Below are 26,428 nucleotides of genomic sequence, written 5' to 3' on the forward strand. Positions count from 1 at the left end.
ATCTCTGATGTCCCTCGTACACCGTACGTTGTGTTCGTTAACAGAGGTCAGACAGAGGTGCCTGTGTTCTTGCAGGCCCACCATATAACTCAAAAATGGACCATGCACTGACAGGGGAATAACAGATGTTGTGGCCGTTGGCTGCACATCTCAGGGACGTGGGACACAGATGCAGGCCCCTGGTGCTGATCTGTGCTAGTCTGAGGCAGGGACACAAGCTGGCAGCTTGCAGGCATGCCCTGGAAAAGTGCTAGGCAAAGTATGGAGATGATGCTAAGTGAATCTAAAAGATTGTAATTGATGTACTGTATTCTGTAAAATAGAAAGTGTGTGTGTGTTTGTACCCTGAGCTAATGGTCAAGTACAGGGTAACTTAAATCCTTATGCGTGTGTCTATGTTGTATGTGAGTCTCTGACTAATATGGCTGTACAGTATAGGGGGGACTGTTTTGGGAGAGTTATGTGTCTGCCTACATGCGTTTCACTGCTGTCTCCCATCTGTCTGCCTCCAGCTACGAATGACCGACTTCCTCACACCTACATCTGCTGAACTCTTTCATCTCATTCTCTATTCCTCCTCCCTCCCTCTTTCTCTTTCCATTCTTTTCCTTTACATTATTTTATTTACTTCACAAATGTGTTCTTCCTTTTTCAGATAGATCACTTGATCAATCCCTCATTCTCCCTCTCCCTGATTACTGTACAGGGACTTTATGTCTCTCACTCTGTCACATTGTCATCATGTGACCCCATGTATCGCATCTATATGTGTCCCCCACTGGAAATGGCTACTTGACACATACAATATAAATCTGTATGTACTATCTAAATACAGTATGTCTGGGGGTATGGCATATCCATCTAAATATGACTCATACACGACCGCCAATGTGTCTCATGTATAAGTTGTGCTTCACAGAAGGTGTGTGTGTGTGTAGCTGCTTCGCTTCATGGACCCGTGACATGGGCAGACATAAGAATAGCATGTACAATGAGTGCATCGGGTATAAGAATAAAAATACAACAAAATAACAACAGACTTATTGGTTTAATAGTGGCACATGTATCATGTTTCCAAATAGACAAGCCAGAGAGTAAAAGTAAAAAGAAAAGCAGGAAACACCCACCCACATGACCACTGAGAGCTTCAGAGATTCATACAAATTTAACAATTTTATGAATGGCAAATGACAGAATATATTTTAATGTTAAGATTAGAGAGGTTTTTCTCATCTACGTTTTGCTTGTGCATTGGAAGTATGCTTATAGTACTCTCTAATGGGAATAAAGGCACACTGTGCAGCATTCATACCAAAGCAATGCAACACTCTGCTAAAGAGATAGGCTACTTAACCTTAACATTCCCTCAAGTAACAAAATCAACACAATTAAAGGAATAAAACACAAACAAAAGGAGTTTAATGGCTTTAAAGACTTTAAGATAGTCATCACAATAAGACATACCCATTCAAATAATTCCAATGACTTATGAACATTCAAAATGCAAACAACTCAAGTCACTTTCTGAATTCAGTAGCATCCTCCTGCAATATACTGCAAACAGAACTGATCGGAATTTCTACCAGTTCAGTTTCTGCATCTCTCACTAACACTGCCACATTATCAAGCAGACTTTTGACACCTCAAAGTACACACTTACAGCAAAAACTGCATGACTACTGAAGATGCAGAGGTGCTTTTTGTCATCAGTCAAACTAAAATGAAAAAGCTTCACTACACATTATTCATAACAAATAAGACTAAGACATAGCCATGCTAAATGAAAGACCTGTTTGTGGTAGTGGTTTTTGAGGTTGGTGAACTGCAGGTGCTACACATTACTCTGCAGGCAGTAAGGTTACTGATGGTGGGTCCAACATCCCCTTAACTGTCTTATTTCTCCATTGAGGCTTTTTCGCTAGGCTGACTGTAGTACAGTGACTGAACATGATCTAGTGTGGTGGATTGTCTGTTGTTTAGTTTCAGTCAGACCTCAGTCACCGTACACTGACCATCAGGGCTGCGTGAGCGAGCACTAACGCTGGATAAGCTACCATCAGGAGGGGGGCTGTCGGGCTGGCTCTCCCTCAACTGCGACTGTGGCTCTCCGTGTCTTTGTTCCTGCCCCCCAAACTCCACTCTCCCCCTCTGCCTTCCCCGGCCCACCACCTCCTCATCCTCGCTGCTACAAGATACCGATTCGTGCACGTGGCTGGCTTGAGAGGCAGTCTCCACTTCCTCCTCCTCGCCACCTTCTGGTTGGCTGATGAGGAGCTGGGATAGTGAGTCTTCCAGGGAGGGGCTCAAGGGGCAGGCAGCAAAGACCTGATTGCCCCCCAGAACCGTTGGGGGTCGGACATATGTAGGGGGAACCAGAGTGCAGGTCCTCCGCACCTGTGACCGCGCCGTCACATCGGCTCTGTCGACCAAACTCCCCCGCTCTGTACGCCCTGCAGCCCCCCCCGATGTCACGGCCGGGAGGGGGTCAGGCTCCAGTCTGAGCCCGGCAACGCCCTTCTTGGGAATGTTCACCACGTCCCGCTTCATGCGTCGCCGGCGTCCGTGCTCATTGCGCCGATACTGCACCATGTTCTCCAGGTCAACCACGTACAGGAAGCCGGCAATCAGCATCTCCACGCTCTTTCTGCCCTTGGCGAAGGATTCCTCCAGGTCACGGCTGGTGCGCTCGTCGTACTGCCACCAGCCGTTCCTCCCCTCGTAGTACCAGGCGTGGCCGGCCTCCCCCACGCCACCGTGGTCACCTCTCCCCCCTCCAGCCACTGCCTTCAGCTCCTCTGGCGACAGCAGGGTGGGACGCTCCAGGAAGTCCTCGGGCACTTCCTGTCTGCAGAGGGCGCAGCGCTTGCTGTGCCAGGAGGCGCCCTTCACACACAGGAAACAGAAGATGTGGGTGCAGGGGAGGCGTACAGGGTGAATGCAGCTTTGGAGGCAGATGGCACACTCTGGGACAGATGTAGCTGAGGGGCAGAGGGAGGGGGTTGAGTCTGTGCTGGTGTCTCCCCTGGCTTCCATCACTTTAGCAGCAGAGAAAGAGTTTGCAGGGGGGTCCACCTCACCACAGTTCACCATGCTAAAGGAGGAAGACAAGCAGTGTTATGCAGGTGTGCACACACTCTTCACAGAATTGCTCACTCAATTGGTATAATGAGTTTACACCATACTTTGTTATTTAATGGTGTATTGCTCTCAATTAATGTAGCAATGTAGACAAACGCATATATATCAAAACCGATGTAGGGGGGGATGTACACCTGCATGCGACCACTTGTCAAGTGGCACTTGATCTACAGTCAAATGCTCTACTAAGTGCTGAACTAAAGCCTACACCCATCCTCTTGGTTGAGTAATGACATATTGTTAAATCAGCTGACTTTCACAACAACCAAAACTGTTCACAGTGTATCAGATCTTACATTACGTCTTACATCATTGCTCTTATTATAGGGTTATATTAACCAATAGTACACGAGCCAGCTTTCAAACGACTTCGCATGTAGAGTTAGTTGCTCCTGTAGCGTAACTTATACATAGGCTACCTAATTTAATTTTTAGAATGTACAACTGCTCTTTTCGCATTTGGCGAAGCTACTGTACAATACACAATGTATTACGCAGGGAGCAGAACGTTTGACCTTTTTAAGGTCTATCGCTGATGAGAGCTTAACCAGAGAGAGTACACAGGCTACGTTAAAATCTTTGTAATTACATAAATTACATTAATTAATAGTGAAAACATTACGTTTTTAGCTCAGCAATGTGTGACACCCCTATTAGCCTACGTTTGTTATGAGTGTCACGCTAATGTTGATATGGCTAGTCCTGGCCTAGTCTAGCTGTAGCTGGTCAGGTAGAATGGGCAGCTACCACCACTGCTCGCGTCCAACCACTTGCCTTTCTGTATCTGGTTCCATTGGTACTTAAATAAAATCCGCTTAGACAAACATTTCGAAGATATTTGTTGTTATATCTTTAGCGTGCTACTACTGCAGAGGTCGGCGAGTATGCACACCTTAGGCTATCCATGGAAGATCGCATCTGCCAGATAATAAGCTTAGGTAGCAATAACAACAACAATCATCAAGAGGTAGCAGCCACTTCAGCAAGCGGTACTAGTAGGCTACTGTGAAGGTTTTTTTTCAAGCTAGGCGGATGCTGCCCTCTGCCGGTCGAATAGAATCACAACATGTGAGACACCTACCCCCTGTGTGCTGTGCGGAAAGCAGAACGTAGCCCTGGTTTCCTACTGGACAATCAATCAAGCCCCCTAGTAAATGTTCCTAACTCAGCTAACCCAACTGAGATTCTAGTGCACTCAGACAGTAAACTCTCTGACTTCAACCCCTCTACACTGAGGGGAACCGTAAGGGCAATAATTTGCCATAAAATGGACTATGCTTCAATGTCCACTTTAATCAGGCTCTAGAGCGCTATTGTAAATTAGTCATAGCAATACATTGTTAATCCACAAGGTGGCGATAAGTGACAACTCAATTTCAACTCATGCTATGAGTCACAGTTGCATTGTCTGGAAGGCTACAGGGCAGGCCTACACACTCCCTTGGCTGTCTTGCGTGACAGTCCACTCCACTAAACCTCTCACCTCGGCTGTCCATGGGGAGGATAACATGCAGACCTGACAAGCAGTTGTGGTGGAGGACATTTCAGGACAGTCTAGTGCTAGTTCACGTCAGGATAATCAACTCGTTCAGTAACGGTAGTCTCATACAGTTTTGGGCCAGGACACAGTGAAAGAATGTTTTCAATTGCTGTCTTATATTGAAAATATTGAGCTTTCTGTAGGCTAGCCTACCATATGTGACATGAAATCAGGAAACAGTTGGGATGTTCCTACTTGGCATACAATATACTTGCATCTGTATTTGCTCTTGCTCTTGCTAAGACATTATATGAGGAGCAGGAAGCTTTACAGTGGGCTACATCACTGCTGTATCACTGATATGGTTCGACTGTTCAAAGAAACACACAACCCTACCCATCCCAAGTTACCTATCGGATAAGTTTCAGAAAAAGAAAGCTTGTTGTGCATGTTATTTTGATAAAGGAACTGCGTCCCTTTAACAAACTAATCAACATTCATAGCTAGCCATGATGATTTGGGACAATGGGTTTTTTATTGGGAGAGTGATGTCACGCCTGAATGCCAGAATCAGCTTCTTTTTTTCTTTTCTTTTTTTACAGCTCCTCTCCTCTGGGCTCATCCATCATTGGATGTCTGAGAGACAAACACACTCTAACTCACTTAGAGAAGAGACATATTAGGATGTTGCGTCAATCATGGCCACTAACTCACTTAAAACAAGCCCATGTGGTGGAAAAGCTGTTGGCCACGTCCCATGATGCAACACTTTGACCTGAATAAATGTCAAATATTGTTTTGTGTTGATGAATGTATTGTGGATGAATGTATTGTGCATCACTCATTCATCCATCCATCCCTTATGGTACCTCTTTAATCCATTCATCCATCAGGATTTTCACTTCTATTCATCTTAGTCAGTACATGCTCACCCTACCATGTTCTTGTTTTTATCCTCTCCCTGTATTTTCTCTTTTTCTCCTTTATAACATTTTTGTTCTCATTGTGTGTTTCTGTAAGGCACATCTGTAAGTTGTTTGGTGCTGGCAGGGTCGTTTGTATTGAATTTACACTGTACTGGTACCTGAAGCAGAGTACTGTTGTAAAATATTCTAATCATGTCTGATTCTGTCGGTGAGTGAATGTTTCATTTGTCAGGACCAGTATGATATTGTGATTGATCCTGAGAGCCATGTAGCTGTGGCTAATGCTGCCTTATTGACTCAGAGCACAGTCACAAAGCATGAAATCTAAATGAGATGATAAATGGAAAACTTGATATACTTCACCATTACATGCATTTTTAAATTACATTTTCAATATGATTGTCTGCTCACATTTCTGAAAGGTGTTTTGTCAAATGTTTCACTGGAAATATCTTTGATTAAAAATGATCAGCTTGGTCTAAAATGTACACAATTCCATTTGGAATACTATGCCTAATCATCAGTTCCCTTTAATGTTGTATTACAGTTCTGTAATCTCTCTCTCTCTCTCTCTCTCTCTCTCTCTCTCTCTCTCTCTCTCTCTCTCTCTCTCTCTCTCTCTCTCTCTCTCTCTCTCTCTCTCTCTCTCTCTCTCTCTCTCTCTCTCTCTCTCTCTCTCTCTCTCTCTCTGTTCCACACTTCTGAGAAAACACTGGCACAGACACAACCTAGCAATGATTGAGAGGAATTCAACTGCCTGTATTCATTAGCTTCTTCAACAACCCCTGAAGACCAGTATAGGCCTCCCAAGTGCTGCTTCATTAAACTTCCACTTCATCAAAGAAATGTTGTTAATTATAGATTCCATCCAATGGGATCCCTTGCTCACCTCCCACTCCGCCTCCCTCCATTTCTCCCAAAAGACTTCCCCCACCTGTCAAAGTGGAATGGCTGAATCTATCATTTATTGGTCGTCTTGGGATGTAAAACGCTGCAGTAGACTTAAAGTGGCAGGTTGTTGTCTGACAGAAGTCACTACGGTGGACCAAGTGTCTATTATTCATGACTGACCCTCCCTCGGTCATCACACACTCCCTACCCTTTCATCCACCTTTGTTTTACGTCACACACACACATTTGCGTACTGTGTTAGCACCATTTCAACCAGTTGATTGTCACCTGACTTCCACCATACATTAATTATCTTCTAGGTTTGATAGAATTAAAAAGGAGCCACACATTAAACAGATTTGAAACAGAAAGCGTTTTTTTTTTTATTGCCCTAGAATCCACCTGAGAATCTGAACATTGGTAATTGATCAAATAGCATCTCTTGTCTGGCATTGGCCGTTATACTGTACACAGCAGAAGTAAGGACATACACTAACTCCCTCTCCTCCAGGATGTGTGGCTGCTTCACTCTCTCTGGTATACTTTGTCACAAAAATATACAGGATATTCTGATACAGTACACAAACAGAGCAAACCATAGACATGAAACATTAAAACACAAACCTGTAACATTTAAGAATTTGTTATAGTCTATACTGACTCATCTTTTGTCTTTATTTCCCTTCATTTAAGGTGTACATTAAAATATGAATTTCTGACATTTCTACTCTCTGACATACAGACATACAGTATACAGTATAAACACACCACCACCAGTTCCCACTTATGGATAGAAGAAAGTAGTGCTTTGCACAAGTTATAATCTAAAACTTTACAACATTATCAGAGTTGAATTTTGTCAAGTATGTAAAAATCACTTTGTCTTGAATATGATGGTAAGTGAAGTAGTTAAGCAAGTACAAAAGGTATTGTTTACTTCACTGAACAACAGAGGCTAAAATCCTATAGAAAATGATGTAAAGTTATTCTTCATTAATGCCACGCCGGTAAATAAAATAATTATAATAATCAAGCAAACAATAAATATGTTTTTTCTTCTTCTACCTTTGTACACCATGAGTTCAATATTCCTCAAGTGCATCCCTGAACATATTTCAATAACAAAAATAAAGAGGCCATAGTTTTGTTGTTGAAGACTTTGAAACAAGATGGCAGATTAATGTTAGCTTTCATCAATGGACATTGCCAGTGTGTAACCTGATGGCTACCAGTAGTGACTTTGCGTGTTATGGAGAGCACATGGTGCATAGGTATCTTCAATGTGTAGCACTTCATGCTTCTGATAGGTCAGGGTTGAGTATTTCCCTACATGATACTATACATATTAATGGTGTTGATTGGAAACTATTTGACAATAATGATACAACCACTTAATTATTTGGCAAAACTATATATTGTAGCCTATCCTTTAGTTACTTCTTAAATGGAAATGTCAAAATATACAGTGAGTTGAAAACACAAAATAATTTCAATGCAAACGAAACAGGCTTCAAGCAGTTTTTCTATGTAAGGTTATCCTCGAGGATCTTCAAGTTTTATAATATCTTGTCTTCAATTTACTACACTGCATTAGTCCTTCTGTCAAACAGACCACACAACCATTATTTCCTCTGGAAGAATAGAAATGATAACAGTGCGTTCTCCTCACATTGGCTTTTGCAAGAGTCTAATGCTGTGACACAATGGCCGCACTCCTGATAAACACAAGAGCCAGACAGCATGTTGTAGCAGAGATACTGAACTGCATGTGGGAACTGTGCCCTGTATCCAGCACTCAGCTCGAGAACATTAGGATTCTTGAAGGATATCAATCCAGTTCTAAGGACCATCCAGTTCCAGTTTCAGTCTCGGGCCTTTGAGGTCCCCCATCACCGTCCGCCCCCCCCCCCCCCCCGCCCCCCCCCAGACACACACACCACCACCAACCACACCCACTCCCCGGAGAAGGTCAGACCTTAGCCTCCAGCAGCTCTAGGAACAGTTTATGCATAGGCACTCGGCCGTCCTGCTTAATGCTACAGAAGTGCTGAACGGCCCTGGAGGCTGTTTGTCGCAGCAAGGGGAGGGTCATGATGAGCTTGCCTGCCCGCCTGGGGTCCTCGGGGTGCTGGGTGCTCTCGTAGTCCTGCAGGGCCCCATGGAGCACATCCTGGAGACCCTGCACCGCCTCCGAGTCCTCAATTTGCATAGAATCTGGAGGGAGAGAAAGAAGGGATTATGGGTGATGTTTAAAGCCTCCACCTAAGCAATGGACGACAATCTACACTAAAAGTCTCCAATTCAGAATTTGCTGCTCGAGTTACTTCGACAACAATAACATTCCTTCTTACCTGAGTTGGCGAGCGCGATGGCTTTGAGAACCACAAACTCCTCCCTCTCCAGCTTCATGGCTCTGAACTTCCTCACTAGCTGCAGGATGGCGTTGTTGAGATCAAACAGACCTGCCTGTTTCGACTGCTCCTCGTCCATCACATAGTCTTCAGCGTACACAAGCTTGTCCTCCGAGGCCAGCGAGCGGAACACCACACGCAGGATCAGGATCTCCATCCAGCCGCTCTGCAATAGACTCATCTGGTCTGCCAGCGAGAGCGAGGGGAAACCTGGATGGAGAGAGATGGGGAGACAGAGAAGGAGAGAAAAGAGAAATGGGGAGATTGTTAAGTGTACGTCTGCTGAGACAGAGCAGCTACTGTTGACATTGACGAGACAGTGGGAGGAATTTTCTGTACAAGGAGAAAAACTGACATGAGACATGTTTCAGAAAAGGCTGCTTCATACAGTGGATAGAGGTTGAACGGTTAAGTCCTATGTGTCCCCTGAAGGACGGACCTAGAACAGAGTTATACTCCCCCAGAGAGGAGGAATAAATCACACACACACACACCATAATTAAACCAGATGATTTGTTTTATAGAAAAGCAAGGGAAAAGAGGAGGAGGACAGTCTTTCTTTTTTGACGCCATCAGTGATTGTTATCTGGGTCTGGTGGTTTTACAATCACCATGGGAACGCCTCTGGCTCCCCTTCCTGTCTTATCTCTCTGTGATTGATTGGAAACGTCTGCAGACAATTTCATTGGTCGATAGAGATCAGTATTCTGAAACGGTATGATCGATCGCGGTTTGTATGGGTGTGTCTTTAAAGACTTAAATGGACAAACATTCATGAGAGCTATAGATTTTGGAGTTTAGGACTTGCTTGAGGGTGTGTCCATCCATCTGTCATATTCATGTCACACAGAGACACACAGTGATCCCCCCCCCCCGACCCCACCCCCTTCATTTAAACTTCACAAAAGAAAATACAAAAAATGACTACAAATATGAGTTTTGGAGCGGGTCTTTAGCTAGTTCATCTGCATCTCAGAATTCACACCACATCAGTGTCTGTCTGCGTGACAGACCAGGACAAGATGGGGTAGCTGGCAGCCGAGTGGCCCAACTGGACTCAGCTCAGACAGCCTGGGTCTCTCTGCTGGTACCTCCAGCCACGGGCCATAACCTGCCACTCACACAGAACTGATGTGACACCACCATTACGCTGCTACGAGGGGGTCTGGAGCACAAAGGTCTTCTTTCTGTCTCCCTCCTCCCTTTCCTTCTCTGTCTTTGTCAGGCCCTCTGTCGCCTCTCCTCACCAGTGTCTCTTCCTCGGCATCTGCTCCCTTGCTCTTTCGTTTACATTCTCTCCCTCCCTCTTCCTCTTTTTGCTCCCAGTCGGCTGCCTCAGGTGACGAGGTGCATTTCCTTCCCCAGCTTTGCTGTGCTCTACCAGCCAAACCCTCCGCTGGCAGAGGACTCCAAATACACACATCAGTCACACCGTGTTAGGCTCACACTTTGATGGTAAATGTTAGTGACAAGAAGGAGAGCTGTGGCCCAGGATAACCGCAGGGGGCAAGCTATGGAGCTTCTCTTCTGTTCCTTGAGAACAATGAAAGTCTTGGGCGCACACACACACACACACACACACCTGCTTACAGGCTAGGCAGGGGGTTTGTTTCGTGGACAAGCATAAACAAAAACACAGGTGGTGATGTTTTGGGTGTGAAATACTGATAAGGAATTTTGCATTTGGGAAGAAAGGTATTCAAATAAATGCAGAGATAGAGTGATGACAGCTTGGATTTATAGACATAAAAGTAATCCCGTCTCACCATCTTGGTTTAAACTCTTTTTGTGCGGCCAATTATTTGAGAGATCCCCAAATGTGTGTGTGTGTATTGGCATGCAACTGACCCTGTCATGTGGCCACAACAGATAAAAGGCAGCTTCATTTGCGATGTCCCCAAAACAAGTATTAGTAGACGGTATAAAGGTGCAGGTGCTCCACCAAACACAGTTGTGTGGACTTCTTCAGAAGTTGTTCAGGGGATAAGGTCATTTGACAAGATAAACAGCTCGGAGCTTCAGGGTCTACTCTGAGCCAATAAGAATCGGAATGATGACTGTGTGTAGTTTTGTGTTTGTCTCATGTGTACAGTATGTTAGTGTGAGTGAGCACATACCTGGTATGTGCTTGGCCCAGCCGATATTGACCACGAGTTCGCGGTCGGCGAGGTCACACAGTGTGGTCAAAGCCTTGATGTCGCTGTCCGGGACCGTGGGGTCTGGCATGGCAAAGATCCCTTCGGGCTCAGCTAACAACAGTAAGGACACCACTTTGTTCTCCGCAATGCCTCCCAGAGGGACTGAGGCACAGATGGAGAGAGAGAGAGAGACAGAGAGAGAGAGAGAGAGAGAGACAGAGAGAGAGAGAGAGACAGAGACAGAGAGAGAGAGAGAGAGAGAGAGAGAGAGAGAGAGAGAGAGAGAGAGAGAGAGAGAGAGAGAGAGAGAGAGAGAGAGAGAAGAGAGAGGAAGATAGAGGAAGATAGAGAGGGAGGAAGAGAGAGAGATCACATTTACATTTCATTCATGCAGCATTTAGAATTTAGAATTGTATCTTTTATCTTGACTTACAAATTGTGCATGTAGAAAGTACAGTAGAAGATCAGGAGTCGGATGGAGAGAGAAAGAGAGATGAAGAAAAGGAGAGAGGGAGAGCAAAGAGCACAGGAGGAGAACAGAGGGGATCTGGAGTAAGAGAGCAACCGGGGACGGCGGGATGAGTTTGCGCTGTGTTTGGCTGCTTACACGTTCTCTTCTGAGGCAGGCTGCTCTGAGGGATGAGATACGGGCTGTTTTCAGCATCAATCCTCCTCTTGTACTTCTGTCTGCCTCCACGCACGCGGTCCAGACGAACACCTGCAGCCAACAGCGGAACGTCAGTCACACACACTTGGTACAACACATTAGATCCTCATGCGCACCCATTGACCTGTACACCGGACATCTGACAGATTACTGTTTGTCTCTATGAGGGGTGTTTTGATTTCTATCCAGCAACACACACGCACATACACTCACACAAACATGCAAACACACACATGGTGAAGTTTATTCATTCCTTCTACAAGATTGATATTCATTTCTTTCCATAACTTTGATCATGTCCAGTTGACATGTCTGTCTTTGAACATGAACATCAATGGAAACTTAAAGAGAGATGTCACATTTCTGGCATTGCAACATCAACCCTGTAACTCAATAGTCAACAACAGTCCAGCACCCGATGACAACTGCTCTTCTTAACAAGCTCCATGGTAACACTATCGCCATGGGGATGGGGATTTAACAGGGAAGGGGAGTTTGGGGGTTAGGTATTCAGGGTGTTAATTGTCTAACCATCCCTCAGCTACATCACACACACACACACACACACACACACACACACACACACACACACACACACACACACACACACATACACACAGACACAGACACACACACACCAACATACTGTATACTACACCACAGTGCCAGGGTGACACCTAACCTCTCTACAAAGAGAAGGTATCTGTCTGGCAAAGGCTAACCTAACTTTTTTATTAGTGAGTTTTATTGGTGTTACCAGTTAGGTTACCTTACCTAGAGGCAGTTAAAACAGCATACATATCTCATTAGCTCAGTCATAGCACATACACTCACTTTCTATTACTGGACAACAGCAAACACTGAGTTTAAGGACTGTGAGTTGAAGGGTATAATGATGAGGATGTTTATAGCTCCACTATAGACAATTAGACGGTCTTGACTAGCTATGTTTGGCAGGTGAGACTTGGGAGTGTCAAAGCAGAGGGTGCCGCGGGGGTCTTTGTGGTCAAAAGGCTTCCCATGTTGTTGCAGTGTATACTTTCCCAGTGGCCATGCATGTGTTTGTGTGTGTGGCCAGGGTTACTCACACACATCTGAGCTAAGTGTAACTCTTCACAGAGGAATGTGCTGACAACCAGTAGGCCAGGAATAGGTTTGGAGGATAACAGCACATAACACACACACATACACACTGCCCAGCTTGTCTAGCTTGGGGCGATCTAGAGTCGTTCGATAAGCACGTGTCCAAGATCCGTGACCCCCATCTCCCCGACAAGCGCGTTTGAAGTCCCCAGAACGTCCCCCCTGAAGAGGGGATTTACAGGGTCTCAAAACACACACAGAGGGATTAGGAGCAGGGAGATCCACAGGCTCCACACAGCACCAGGAAACTAAACATGCTCTATGACATCATATCCCCCTGTGAGTGACCTCGCCACCTCGCTGAAGCTAAAGACACAATCCCACGCTACTCATGTGTTGGTCAGATGTATGGACGTCCTGTCGTTTCTGGGCCTACCACCGTTGTTGCTTGTGATGGTAGGAAGTAGGGTAGTTATGAACGACATAAGTTGAAAAGATTGAGTAACTGCTAAATCACTGCATTGGTTCTCTCCTGGTAAGATAAGAAGATTCCCTAGATGTATTGGCTCAATATTGATCTTGTTGTAAAGTCCTGAGCTGAGCTCCTTGAAGCAACTGAACTTTTTAACTACCCCATGTTTGATGGGCAATACTGCTCTGGCCCAATGCTAATGACAGGAGTTAATGCAGTGCAACCGATTCAGCATTAAAAATGGAACTTCTGAGGCACAAAAACGGCGGCCTGCAGCTGATGACACCCTGGCCACTTGCGCTCGTGATCACATGGGTCTGTACCCTCAGCTCGTGATCACATGGGTCTGTACCCTCAGCTTGTGATCACATGGGTCTGTACCCTCAGCTCGTGATCACATGGGTCTGTACCCTCAGCTCGTGATCACATGGGTCTGGACCCTCAGCTCGTGACAGCCGTGTGGCTGCGGAGAGGGACGCTGGACGTGACTTAATCATGTCCTGTCAGGGTCTCTGGTCCTTAGTTGGGTTTAATATGGACTCGGCCTCCCTGTTAAAAGTCACACCCCTCTGTCTCGGTCTTTACTGCTGCCTCCTGGAGGAAGAGGGGCATTATGAGGCACGGCGAGGCGCGTTACGAGACCGGTTACGACAGCAGTTACGAGGGGCGCTTCACATTTCATGGAGGTCTAGGAATCCCACAAGACATCTGGAGGAATTTACAAGAAAGGAGGGGGGAGGTGGGAGAGGGAAGTGGGAGGCAGGCAGACAGGGCTGGATGCAGTAGATGCCCTAACCTATTAAAAGCAGCTAATTAAAAAAGGGCACACACATGCAAACACACACAAACACCACAGAAGTATATGCTGAAATGAGTCGTGTGGTGTAGAGTATACATAAACACGTGTGCATGCCAGCACACACACATGCAGAGATGCACATGCACACACTCACACAGTGACATACGCTGGTCTCTGTCACCCTAGCTGACGGTTGATTAAATCAAAAGCTGATGAACTGAGGAGGGAGGCAGCAGGTGGCAGTGAATTGCCCTCAATTGTGGCTTGCTCTTTATCGCCCCGTCTCTCTCTCTCTCTCTCCCTCTCCCTCTCCCTCTCCCTCTCCCTCTCCCTCTCCCTCTCCCTCTCCCTCTCCCTCTCCCTCTCCCTCTCCCTCTCCCTCTCCCTCTCCCTCTCCCTCTCTCCCTCTCCCTCTCCCTCTCCCTCTCCCTCTCCCTCTCCCTCTCCCTATCCCTATCCCTATCCCTCTCTCCCCCCCTCTCTCTCCCTCTCCCTCTCCCTCCCCCCCATCTCTCTCCCTCTCCCTCTCTCTCTCCCTCTCTCTCTCTCACCGTTCCTTTCTCCATTTTCTCTCCTGTTTACTTCTCTTCCATTTGATATCTTTCCTCCCCCTCTCCACTCTGTTTAAAACCCAGGCCCTGACCCAAACCCTTCTCTCTCTCTCCTTCCCATTAATCAGTAAATGGTGCCCATATCAAGGCTTCCACAAGTGGCTCATGAGGTACCAGCCGTACTGTAGCTGCTGTTTGCCTTGTTGGGTCACCTCTATATCGGGCCAACAATATGTCACCAGACACACACACACACACACAGTACAGACGGGAGCAGACTGTAGTAGTAACAGTACTTCCACCTCCAACCCACACCTTTCCATAGAAATGCTGCACATTGTTCTTTCCTTGTGTTTATCAAAACACATAAGTAGATCAAGGCAGCTGGGGCCAGAGAAGCTGGACCTGTTTAACTGGCTGAAGGACTTGGGTTTCACACACTAGCCCATAGCTCCAGACACTGCCATCCTTTGGCTTGTGTGTATTCGTATATACAGCGTGAGACTGATAAGAGTTAATAACCCTCACCTTCTCTCATCATGCCCACGGCCAGACACTTCATAAAGCGACACGCCTGGCATGATTTCCTTCTTCTCTTGGTGATCTCACACTCACTGTTGGCTGGGCAGCTGTACTCAATATTACCTGGAGGAGGGAGAGGTAGAGAGGGAGGAGGAGAGAGAAAGGGAATACAGTTGGAAAATGAAGCGATTAAGGTGTAGAAAAGAAAGGAGTAGAAACAGGTGGAATAATAAGAAAAGGAAGGAAAGAGCAGGGAGAGATGAAGGAATGCAAACGGGGGAGAGGGGAAAACACAGTCAAGATGAATCCTTTCTTTCCATTCATCACTTCTCTATTTGTTTTGGTTTTCATCACAATTCAGAACCCTAAGACAGGGAGAACTAGAGCAAGGACGTCAGTCGTTGAATATGAAAGTCAGCCAATCCCCAGCCGCTTCAGCTGTCCCTTTCTATTACAATCAGGAAGTATCTGATCAGCCAAGCACCAGATCTAAGCATTTGATCTGACAGCCCAGATGACCTTAAACCCCAAGAAAGCCCATATGTGGAGTCCGCTTTAGAAGGCCTAAACAGGGCTTAACCCTGACCCCAACCCCTGACCCCTGGCACAGGGCCACAGGCCAGACAATCACTTTAAAACACCCACATGCGGCTTGCATACGTTGGTTATGGCTTAGACGCACACTAACAAACTTACACAGAGAGGATTACATACATGATTTTGCACAGAAACCAACACGGATCAGCTTCAACACAGCATTAACTTAGAAAGAGCTGTGAGCAAACATCAGTTAATGTCTTCATGGAGTTCCCAGGACATGGCTGTGAACTCACGTCAGATGTTTACACCTAAACATCTGCTCTGACTAACACCTGTAGCAATGCTTTTCAAAACAGGTTTTTCACATTTCACAGACTGTATAAACATGATCATTTGCTTAAATCGCTCAAATCTGTGTTTATCTGTGTGTGTGTGTGTGTGGGGAGTGGGAGGTGGGGGGGAAGGGGGAGGGGGGAGGGATTAAAGTCATGTATTTAGTTTGAATATATGCATTCATGTGTAGTGTGTCAGTGCATCAGTAGTGTGTATGTGAATGATTCCTACTCTCTGGGGGTGTATGAATCTGTGTTAAAGGTCTGTCCTTCAGGGGACAGTAACTGCTCTGCCTCAGCAGATGTCCACTTAACAATCTCCCCATTTCTCTTTTCTCTCCTTCTCTGTCTCCCCATCTCTCTCCATCCAGATTTCCCCTCGCTTTCGCTGGCAGACCAGATGAGTCTATTGCAGAGCGGCTGGATGGAGATCCTGATTCGGAAATGTGTGTGTGTTTCTTACCCTGGATGGTCCTCTTGAAGAAAGCCTTGCAGGCCTCACAGGAGGCTACTCCGTAGTGGTATCCTGACGCCACATCCCCACACACCAGACACAGGCGCTTGGCCACGGAGCCCAGCATGAACTCACACTTCACCTGGCCATCCTCTCCACCAAACCTCCTGGGGGGAGAGAACCAGAGAGACAGGGCTTAACCTATAACACACACTCACTCACTGACTCCCTCCCTGACTCTGTACACACGAAGACATATGTTCATACTAAATCCATGACATGGTCACAAACACACACACACATGTTCTGTACCTGTTGGCTCCTCCGTCGCTGGACAGCCCAGCTGTGTGTCCGTAGAGACCCAGTGAGTCTAGTTCGTTGGTGTGGTTGTGGTTCTTGCTCAGGAGGCCGTAGCTGGAGTTGGTGTCTGAGGAGGAGCTCCCTGGGCTGGGCTGAGGAGGGCTGATGTCCCCCTGGGAGCTGGGGCTGGGGCTGGATGGCTCGCGCTTGATCGAGGGGGGACAGGGGAGGTCTAAGCCCCGCACTGACATCCTGTCCAAGAGTCTGGGAAGATCAGGGTGGGAAGAGATAGGTTGCAGAAGAGAAGAGAAAAACAAAGAGATGGATGAATAACAAGCTGTAAATGCTATCTCATGACACTAACTTGATGTCTTTGTACGACATTCTGATGGCCGTACCGATACAATCGTAACAGCAGATTACGATGTGCACAGGCCTACACAGCGCAATTGTCTTCCAGCACCACCTCGAAGACCCCTCTCTCTCACACTCTTCCCCCTCTTTTTCTACCCCGCCATCTCTCTAGCCATCTATCCAAGCCGGGCGTAGCAGGCCGTTTGTAGTCTCCCACATATGCAAAGCTCCGGTCCATTATACCTCCCTGTTGTGAGAGCAGGAGATCGCTCAAGCAAACACATGGAAATGTAAACAAAACAAACCAGCCCTGAGCTCTCACGGAGCCAAAGCACACAGCCGTGCTCGGATCACACTCACACATTCACTCGTGGGCACGCGCCGTCTCAGAGCGACACATGATAGCGTGGAAACACGTGAGTCTCACGCGTGTCTCCTCGCCCTCGGGACGGCTTCTTTCCCAATGTCGCAACCCCGCACACTCAGACATGCCTTCAGATGTGCTCATGTGTCATCATAAACGCTCCGACGCTGGCACATGCTCACATGCCATTGTATGTCGCCAGACCCACTCATAAAACCAGCTCACTGTCTCTCTATCTCCTCCACATTCACGTACACACCGACTCAACGATACATTCGCATGTACACGCACACAATGGACTGACACAGCTCCTAACGCCCCCCCACCCCCACCACCACACACACACACGCACCACACACACATTCTTTCCCTACACTCTTCATCTCCCCCCCCCCCCCTTCCTTCCTCTGTCTCTGTCCATCAGTGATTGTGACTCAGTGAGGTCTATGGAGTGAGACCGAGGCCTGGTTCCTGCCATGTAAATAGGCCCACTCCCCACCACAGGTAATTTGGCAGGCAAAGACACTGGCTGCTTTTACCACCAGCAGAGTCAACCACAGCCACGCGCTATTAACCTCTTTAAAGCCACCGAGTGTGTGCGGTGGTGGTGGTGAGGCAGGAGTGGGGGGGGGCAGCGGGAGGCGAGCTTTGCTGATATCAGTTTCTACTTTTACTCAAATCCTCTCCTTCCCCCCCTTCCTCTGGTCCTGTGTCTCCATGACGGTCTGTCTGCCTCTTTGTGTGCCTCGTCGAACTTTTTTGGAGTACCTTTTGTTGACTTAGAATGAATTTAACATGCGTTGTGTCTCTCGGGCAGAGAGCATTAGTCTCCACGCAGCTGCATGCACCATTAACTGTTTTCTGCTGCCTTGTTAATGCACTACAGTAAAACACTGGAATTCTCATGAGGTTTCTATGACACGGGTACTTTGTGTCATTTACAACAAAAATACACCGTCTGATTCAAATTTCAGTCGCTGAGAGGAACATTAGATATCTCTTGCATGATAGCATGTCAGAAGGGTGGAATACGATGCCACAGGGTAGGCAGGCTGGCAGCTCCGTAAATCTATAGCTGTTTTAACAACAAAGACATTGAGTCGAGAGCGGAAAAGAGAGTGAAAAAGTGACAATGACAGGGATTGCTGGAGAATATAAATGTGTGCGTGCGTGTGTGTGTCTTCGTATCCAAACTGCACCTTGGTAACAAAGGTTAAAACGTAGCGTGAAACGACATACTTTTCAACAGAATGAGAGAACAGGGTGGGGGGGCTGAACATGGAGGCAGACAGATAGAGAGAATGTGAAAAAGACTGAGGGAGAGAAAGAAAGGGGTCTGTCACTGGGTCATTAACTGGGGGGGGGGGGGGGGGGGTGCTGAAAGGAAGCAGAGGAGGAAACACTCACTTTCAAATGAGGAGTCATAACAAAGTCAATGACCGACCGGAGGATGAGACAGGGAGAGAAAAGAAGATAGGAGGGCGAGAGAGGTAGACATGAGAGGGGAAGTGATAAAGTAGGGGAAAAGAAAAGAAGGAAAAGGCTAAATAAAATAGACACAGATAAGTGAGGAGAGGGAGGAGCATGGGACTCCTCCTAGTCCATCCTGAATACATGCAGTCTAACATTCCAACTCTAACAGAACACTTCATTCACCCCAAATAACCCAGACCCCAGACCCCAGCCCTTCTCACAAGGTGACGGATTTAGGTCAGGGGGTTGTCAAGAAGAGTTATTTCTATATTTGATGGAGCCAGCAAGAGATGAGGAGGATCTCCCCTATCGGCCCTGCTCACTAAATACTTAGTTTCAGATTGAGGGGTTGGGTTAGCCAGGGCCTGGCTGGAACAGGATGGGCTTGAAGGACTGCTCTTCCACTCAGTGTCCATCCTTTCATCTCTCCTCCCCCCATCTCTCTTCTCTCCCCCCTTCTCCCCCCCCATCTCTTCTCTTTCCCGTCTCCCCCCCTCTCCTCCCTCCTTCTCTCCCTCAGTCTCAGAGCACACACTTTCTACATACATTCTGTGGTATTACCTATGGAATTCAGCCTGTGGTCTGACCCCCTATGTATCACCAGTCCTCTCTGGAGGAAAGGATCCCTCATTGAATTACTCCTCAACGTGTCTTCCATTTCCTCTCTCTTTCCTGGGAGTTTGTCCTTGTCTTCACTGAGGGTTTTTAGGTTGGTTATAGGTGTAAATCTACGGGAATCTGTGAAGCCTTCTGTGACATTGCTTGTAGAAACAACTATCCAAAATGATTTGTATTTGCTTTTATTCTCTTCCAAACATTCTTTTTTATTAGAAGCACAGCCGAGCTTTGCTGAAAGAGAACCACACACTCAAACCCAATAGTACACAAACAGGCAGTTTCAACATGGCGGTGTTTGTAGTTGAGTCAGACTCAACCACTGGGCTAATCAACCGGCATGTGTTATAGGTAACAACATCTCCTGTCACACAGACCTCCTGTGTCTCTATGGACAGTCAACACATGCAGTCTCAACCCCCTGACATTTCAGAAAGCAGATAACAGATTAGACAACCAGAGACTGGTAGCAGAAACATAAGAGCAGGTTTTAAGTGTGGGCCAGCAGTATTGTGGGAGTGGAGGTGAGAAGAGGAGAGTACTTACTCAGTGTCAGAGTGGTAGGTAAAGCACTCCGGCAGGTACAACTCGACTAAATCCATGTGCCCTGTGTCACCATAATCTGGGGAGAAACCCTGCTGTCTCTGCTGGAGGTTCTCTCTCTCTCTCTCACTCTCTTATTTGCTTCTTACTGCCTGTCTCGCTCTCTCTGTCTCTCTCTTGATCTCGTTCTCTCCCTCTCAGTTTGTTTTCCGATGCTGTCACTCTTGCGGGCTCTCTCCCTATCACTTTCTTTTCTGCTCTTTACTTCCCTGCTTTGTTTCTTTCCACCTTTCTTTTCCTTTCCTTCTTCCTTACTCACTTTTTCCCTCTCTCTCTGTCACACACCTTCAGTAGATAGTAGCCAGAAGCCGTGAGGTCATAACTGTTCTGGCCAGCTCAGTGACAGACGACAGAAAAGCCATGGTAACACCTCATGAATATCCACTGCTTGGCATGCTCCTCCCCTTGGAACGTGATGCAAACACGTGGTTGGCTCTATTCTGATCCAATAAGAGCTGACAACTGGCTGTGTGTATTTAAAACATGACAGAGGTTCTGAAGAGAACACTAGAGACAAGGTAAGGACTTGGAGAACTAATAATGTAATAAAACACTTAATATATATATATCAATATATATATATACATATCAATATATATATTCCCAATTGTTGTGTTACTTTAGTTAGGCACAGAGACATTTAGGAAACAATGAATTATTTTGATTGTAAATCATGACATTGCACATTGATTCAATAAACATGTAAAGGTCCAGGACCTGGGTTCTTGGGTTCATGTTGGAGAGGATGGAGTGTATTAAGCTCTTTGAAACCCAAGAGGCTCTTGTCTGAGGAATCATACTCTGTATGCAGGACTGATGGAATGTGTCTTTATTCATGTGTGTGGTGGTCTCAGAGCTCTATAATTACACCTGATCCTGAAGGACATTCTGGACATACCACTTCTCTGTGTGTGTGTGTGTGTGTGTGTGTGTGTGTATGTGTGTGTGTGTGTGTGTGTGAGTGTTTGTTTGTTTGTGTATCACCTTGATACTGTATAACAGCTGCTCCACACGCTCACACACTTTAATTATTTGAACCACGCTGAATTAGTATATTACAGATGTAAACCATGCCTTAATTATTGTATCTTATGTCATGCCAATGTACAGTAAGATGTGGTATAATTTAGTACAAGGCCTACAAATGCCCTTTATGTGTATGTATATATATATATGCCCTTTATGTGTACACAAGGGCATTTGTAGGCCTTGTACTAAATTATACCACACTTTTTCATTCTCTACTACACAGCAGTTGCAATAACAGATGTGTGATCTTATCTTACTCTGCTCCACTCTTTGATCACCAGACCCTCCAGTTAGGAGGCAGACAACCTGCTTAATCACCAGTAACTCCTCACCCCATTTAGCTTTCTATAGTGTAACTGAAACACACACACACACCCACACAACTCAGTTTATTATCCTATTCTGAGTCAACGTCAAAACTATCAGACAATTACGGTTTCGATAAACTCCAGACTGCAGACGACATGGAGTGGTTCTTATCGCACATGTAATGTGCTGCACGCGTACCACATGAAACACCTCAGACACACTCCACACACTCTATCAAAATCCACTGTGCTCACATACACAGTCCTATACCATACACATTCAAAGGTCACAGATTCATGTACCACATCAAAGGAGCTGAAACACCAACTAGCAAAGACACAAACACTCACATGCACACACACACACACACACACACACGCACACGCATGCAGACACACACTTCCAATACCATTAATGCCCAATCTCCAACTTTGTGCTTTCTAGTGGTAGATAAAGTGTTTTTTCTCGCTATCATCTAGAAACCCCATAGACTGCGTCAGTGTTCCATGTTTATCTCATGTTTATCCAACACACATCAAAATAATCTAGACCAAGATGTTATCTTTAATAAACCATTAAGGAAGCCCAATGTTAACATGGTACTTATCATCCCAGTGGCTTTTAGGAGGCAGAGCTCTTAACCACTGTCAATGGATTCTGAAAGCACGGTGCCAAGATTTCCTACTGCAGTGTTCTTGTTGCGTTCCTCAAGTCGCTAATTAATTTACAAAGCAGTGTGCAAATGAAACAAGGGGCGGAGAACCGAGATTATTTGAGCTGTTATCAGTTGGGTCAATTGTTTGACAAAGGCTGACATTTTCCTTGGCACTGAGATGGTCGCCATGTGGTGAATTACAACAATGGTTGGTTACACATGAGCCGGGTCGGAGTGTCTAGCTTGCACCTCCGGTTAGGAAACAGAGAAGTAGTTTGTTCTAGCTGATAGCAGACATGCATAATGCCACACAGCTTTATTTTTTGATGTCTTAACGTCAATGCTGTCTCCTGTCCATGTGACTCCAGTCTTTTGAACTTCTGAATTAAATGACAAGAAACATAGTTAATACTATAATAGTGTTATGTTGACCTGAGACTTAATATGTGACATGTTCTACCTGATCTACCCTGCTATGTAGCAAGAAAGACTAAGGATTTACAGTGTTGTGACGTTGTTTTTCATTGACGGAAGATACTTGAAATGAAAAATTCAAATGGATATCAAATGTTTCCCTCCACAGCCTGTAAGCCCGCAGCATTCTTAGGGCTACATGTAATGAAACATTCAGAAAGCTCAGGAAAGGGGAAGAATCCAGGGAGGAGACAGAAACCCGATAGCAGCACTACAGGGAGGAATCTGAAACAAAAGATCAAGTGGACAGATATTGACCAAGAATGGATTTTCTCAGGTTTTCTCAAGAAACTGTGTGTATGTGTGTGTGTGTGTGTGTGTGTGAGAGAGAGAGAGAGAGAGAGAGAGAGAGAGAGGGAGAGAGGGAGAGAGGGAGAGAGAGAGAGAGAGAGAGAGAGAGAGAGAGGGAGAGAGGGAGAGAGAGAGAGAGAGAGAGAGAGAGAGAGAGAGAGAGAGAGAGAGAGAGAGAGAGAGAGAGAGAGAGAGAGAGAGAGAGAGAGAGAGAGAGAGTAGGGGGCCTTGACGTCCCAGCCCAAAGCCCCCTTCGACTTTCCCCTAAGAGACAGCTGTCAGATTGAGTTCCAAAACTGGACAGTCAAACGGTGTTCACCACCCCCACCTTAGCCTCTCTACTCGCACACATTCAGAGTCGAACACACTCTCTTCACGCGCATTTTCCCCTGTCACACTCTCAACCTACACGTACGCGCACACACAGTCTTGTGCACTCTCACACACCCACATGCATCTTTTTCCTCACACTCCCCATCCACAGAAACACACACACACACACACAGTCACTTATATATCTGATTTTGCATCTGCTCTGAGGGAGACATTCATGGTGTGATTAGCTTACCCTGCACCTGATTCCAAGTCATCCATCAATTACCATGAACAGGGCTAGGCCTATTGACACTGTGAGCAAATACCATTGTTCCTCCTCACAGATACAGTCAATGCCATCTAACACAATAAAGTGGTTTTCTGTGAAAGACGTGAACCAAAGAACAACGCAAGGAGTGTGTGTGTGTGTGTGTGGGGGGGATGGGGTGTAATTTGCCAGTAGCAGTGATCAGGGACCGTTTATCACCACAGATTTGCAGGCATGGACTGTCAGATATTCGCCTGAAGTTCACCAAAAAATGTGATCGCAAAGGTTGTCTGTTTCAGATGAGAGGAATGAGAGAAGAACAGATCTATGGATTGACAGACGACTGCTGGGGAGAACAGCCTGGCTGCTGAATTCATTGCTCACAGAATGAATATGGATCAGGGAATCCAGTGTATCCGCTGTCGTTACCTTGTCAATGGCTGAACGTGGTGTGGGAAACCAGCTCAGGGACAACCCTCATGACAGAGCAAAGTAGCACTGGGACAGCTCAGAGCTCAATGGGTTTTAAATGGTTTACTTTTATCTAAGGATAATTTGAGGTCCCTTTGGGACACCTTGGAGACTTAAGAAGGTGTTGGAATACACACACAGTGCACGCACACACATGCAGTATGGCTGTGTGAAACACATGGAAATACACACACTTGCTCCCTGGTGGACTCGTACAACCCCCTCTGCTGGGCCTGGCCTGTTTGAATACTCTTCAAAATCCATCCTTCCTTATTTCCTTCCTTCAGTGAATAACTGCACTTGCATGACTGGGCAAGTATTGTAGAATGGCATATGCTTTCACATGCAATGTAAGAGAGAAAGAGAGAGCTAGATGCAGAAGATTCTGTAGGCTTATTCGGAGAACTCTATACTTTGTCTCTGCCTAAGCTCCTTGCTAACCTGCCTGTCTCTCTCTATTTTTCTTTGCTCTCCTCCCTCAAGTCTCCATTTGTGAACTTTCACTTTCCTCCAATGATTTCTGCTTATTCTCTTCTTTTATCTCAACCATTCCGTGAACTCTGACCTTTGCTCAGTCTCTTCAAAAAAGAAGGGAAATAGACATGTGACTGTAAAGACATACAAAGAGACAGGTTGCAATATGACTCTGGTTCTCACGCCTGTCCTCCCCTTATCTACCAGTCCAGCTCTCAGATCCCTGTGGAACCGGCGAGTCAGCACCAGACCCCCCCCCCCCCAGCACGTCTCACACACCTGCTGACATCAGGAACTCTCAGATACATACAAACACACACGGTGCCTCGGCTCGCTCGACACCTCCTCCCAATTATGCCCCGGTTCATGGGTCTAATGTAACTCTTGGACGACTTTCCCTATGTCAAGCAGACCGAATGCATGACAATCTTCTCAACTTCTTTCTCCCTCCTCCCCTCACCCCTCTCCAAGTCCGTCACACGCCGCTTCCCCCTCCCCCAAGAACAGTAGGCGGTGGAGCACCAGCCAGTGAGGCGGGGTAAGCTCACCCCCTCCCTCTTTTACCTCCCTCTCCCCCCTCCATGTTGGTGGTTAGGCTGAACTCCAGACAGACAGCCTTGCACCGACCAGTGGGTACGGGCTAAAGCCAAGGTACACAAGTCCCGATGTAATTTTCTGCAAGATTACACACGATAATGGCTGGCTTTGGAGGACGGCCATAACTGATGGCTTCCAATTATAGATGTATAACTATCGATCTGTCAATGCCGAGGAGGAAGAGGGGGGGGCGGGTAAGAGAGAGAACAGGAGAGAGACAGAGAGAGAGAGAGAGAGACGGCATGGAAGTGAAAGAGAGAAAGACAGATGGAGAGTGAGAGAAAGAAAGGGACAGACAGAAGGTTTTTTATCAATTCACAGGGTGATAAAAAAAAACGACATTTGGGAACCTGATGTATCTTCAGCCAACACGCGGCAGGCCTACTATATAGAGGTAGTTAGATTCCTACACATGAGATTTAGGAGCTTGACCACCAGGTGAGAGAAGCACACACACAGTGACGCAGACATGAATACACAGTGGACGTCTAACCCCATAATCCCCCAGTGCCCTCTATCCCAAAACCCCTTGTGGTAAACCACACCCAGACCCAGCCCAGTACTCACAGTCACAGGCTCATCCACAGTCCTATAGCTGCCTCTGCAGTCAGTCACTCTCAAGGACAAACGGCTCTCCTCTTCTGCTCTGCTCTCTGATGCAGTGGCACAGACACTCTCGTCCTCTTCTCTCCTTTCCCTCAGAACAGCTCCGAGTTCACCTCCTGCACCTCACCGGGGAGTCCTGAGTGTGTGCGTGTGTGTGTGCGAGGAGGAAGAGAGCATATAGAGGACACTGCTTCCTCTAGTCTGTATCCCCATAGATACTGGGACTGCTGGAGTGAAGAGAGGGAGGGAAAGGGGGGAAAAGGAGAGAGTGAGAGAGAGAGAGAGAGCAGTGGCATCGTGTTTCAGGGATGTTCTGAGTCAGCATGGGGATGCAAGTGTTGATATCAGAGTTTGTGGGAGAGTAAGATGGGAGTAAGGTGTGCGCTTTGACAGAACCACCGTCAAACGATGGCATATTTCAAGAAGCCGGGTGTCGGCACAAGAGAAACACGTACACCGTTAGACCACTTCTAAACTGGGTTTATTGTTTTATGACATAAACAACTGATTTTCCCTCTACTGACCAGCTGTACATAAAACCAGTCACAATCCCCCTGGTCTAGTTACACTTTCGATCTGATTATCCTCCTATGATTAAAGCATTGTGGTAGAAGCTGATCCCAGATCTGATGGCAAGGACAACTTCTGTCAGGTAATCAAAACAATGAGTCAGTTTCACACTTCATCCAACTGCAAAATAAAGAGTTTGTTTCAGTTTTTGAAAAGCTTGGTTTTACGGTCATGTATTTGAAGATTTGAAAACAATGTGGGAAAGACATTCACAAGTTCATGAACTACATAAGAACGTTCCAGTTCAAGATAGCGA

The 26,428-nt window shown here is 46.3% G+C and overlaps 2 protein-coding genes across 5 annotated transcripts; both read right to left on the bottom strand.

Moving 5' to 3' along the window:
- Positions 1–1,397: 1,397 nt before the first annotated feature.
- Positions 1,398–4,162, bottom strand: LOC134025421 (E3 ubiquitin-protein ligase rnf146-like). 2 transcript variants are annotated; one of them, XM_062468435.1, is made up of 2 exons: positions 3,913–4,162; positions 1,398–3,091 (listed from the first exon to the last, which is right to left on the bottom strand). In XM_062468435.1, the coding sequence occupies exons 1-2, from the start codon at positions 3,930–3,932 to the stop codon at positions 1,987–1,989; spliced, it is 1,125 nt and encodes a 374-aa protein (XP_062324419.1). In that variant the 5' UTR covers positions 3,933–4,162; the 3' UTR covers positions 1,398–1,986. The 2 variants fall into 2 exon arrangements, with proteins under 2 accessions (XP_062324419.1, XP_062324420.1); XM_062468436.1 differs by lacking the exon at positions 3,913–4,162 and adding an exon at positions 3,761–3,874.
- Positions 4,163–6,789: 2,627 nt separating this feature from the next.
- On the bottom strand, positions 6,790–25,696 carry LOC134025159 (estrogen-related receptor gamma-like). 3 transcript variants are annotated; one of them, XM_062468048.1, is made up of 8 exons: positions 25,564–25,696; positions 16,717–16,968; positions 16,414–16,571; positions 15,085–15,201; positions 11,592–11,702; positions 10,964–11,146; positions 8,787–9,056; positions 6,790–8,649 (listed from the first exon to the last, which is right to left on the bottom strand). In XM_062468048.1, exons 2-8 carry the CDS (start codon positions 16,953–16,955, stop codon positions 8,405–8,407), a joined length of 1,323 nt encoding a protein of 440 aa, XP_062324032.1. In that variant the 5' UTR covers positions 16,956–16,968; positions 25,564–25,696; the 3' UTR covers positions 6,790–8,404. The 3 variants fall into 3 exon arrangements, with proteins under 3 accessions (XP_062324032.1, XP_062324031.1, XP_062324033.1); XM_062468047.1 differs by lacking the exon at positions 25,564–25,696 and adding an exon at positions 20,057–20,450; XM_062468049.1 differs by lacking the exon at positions 25,564–25,696 and adding an exon at positions 17,103–17,189.
- Positions 25,697–26,428: the final 732 nt, after the last annotated feature.

This window comes from Osmerus eperlanus, chromosome 8 (assembly GCF_963692335.1).
Source record: "Osmerus eperlanus chromosome 8, fOsmEpe2.1, whole genome shotgun sequence".
NCBI classification, from domain to species: domain Eukaryota; kingdom Metazoa; phylum Chordata; class Actinopteri; order Osmeriformes; family Osmeridae; genus Osmerus; species Osmerus eperlanus.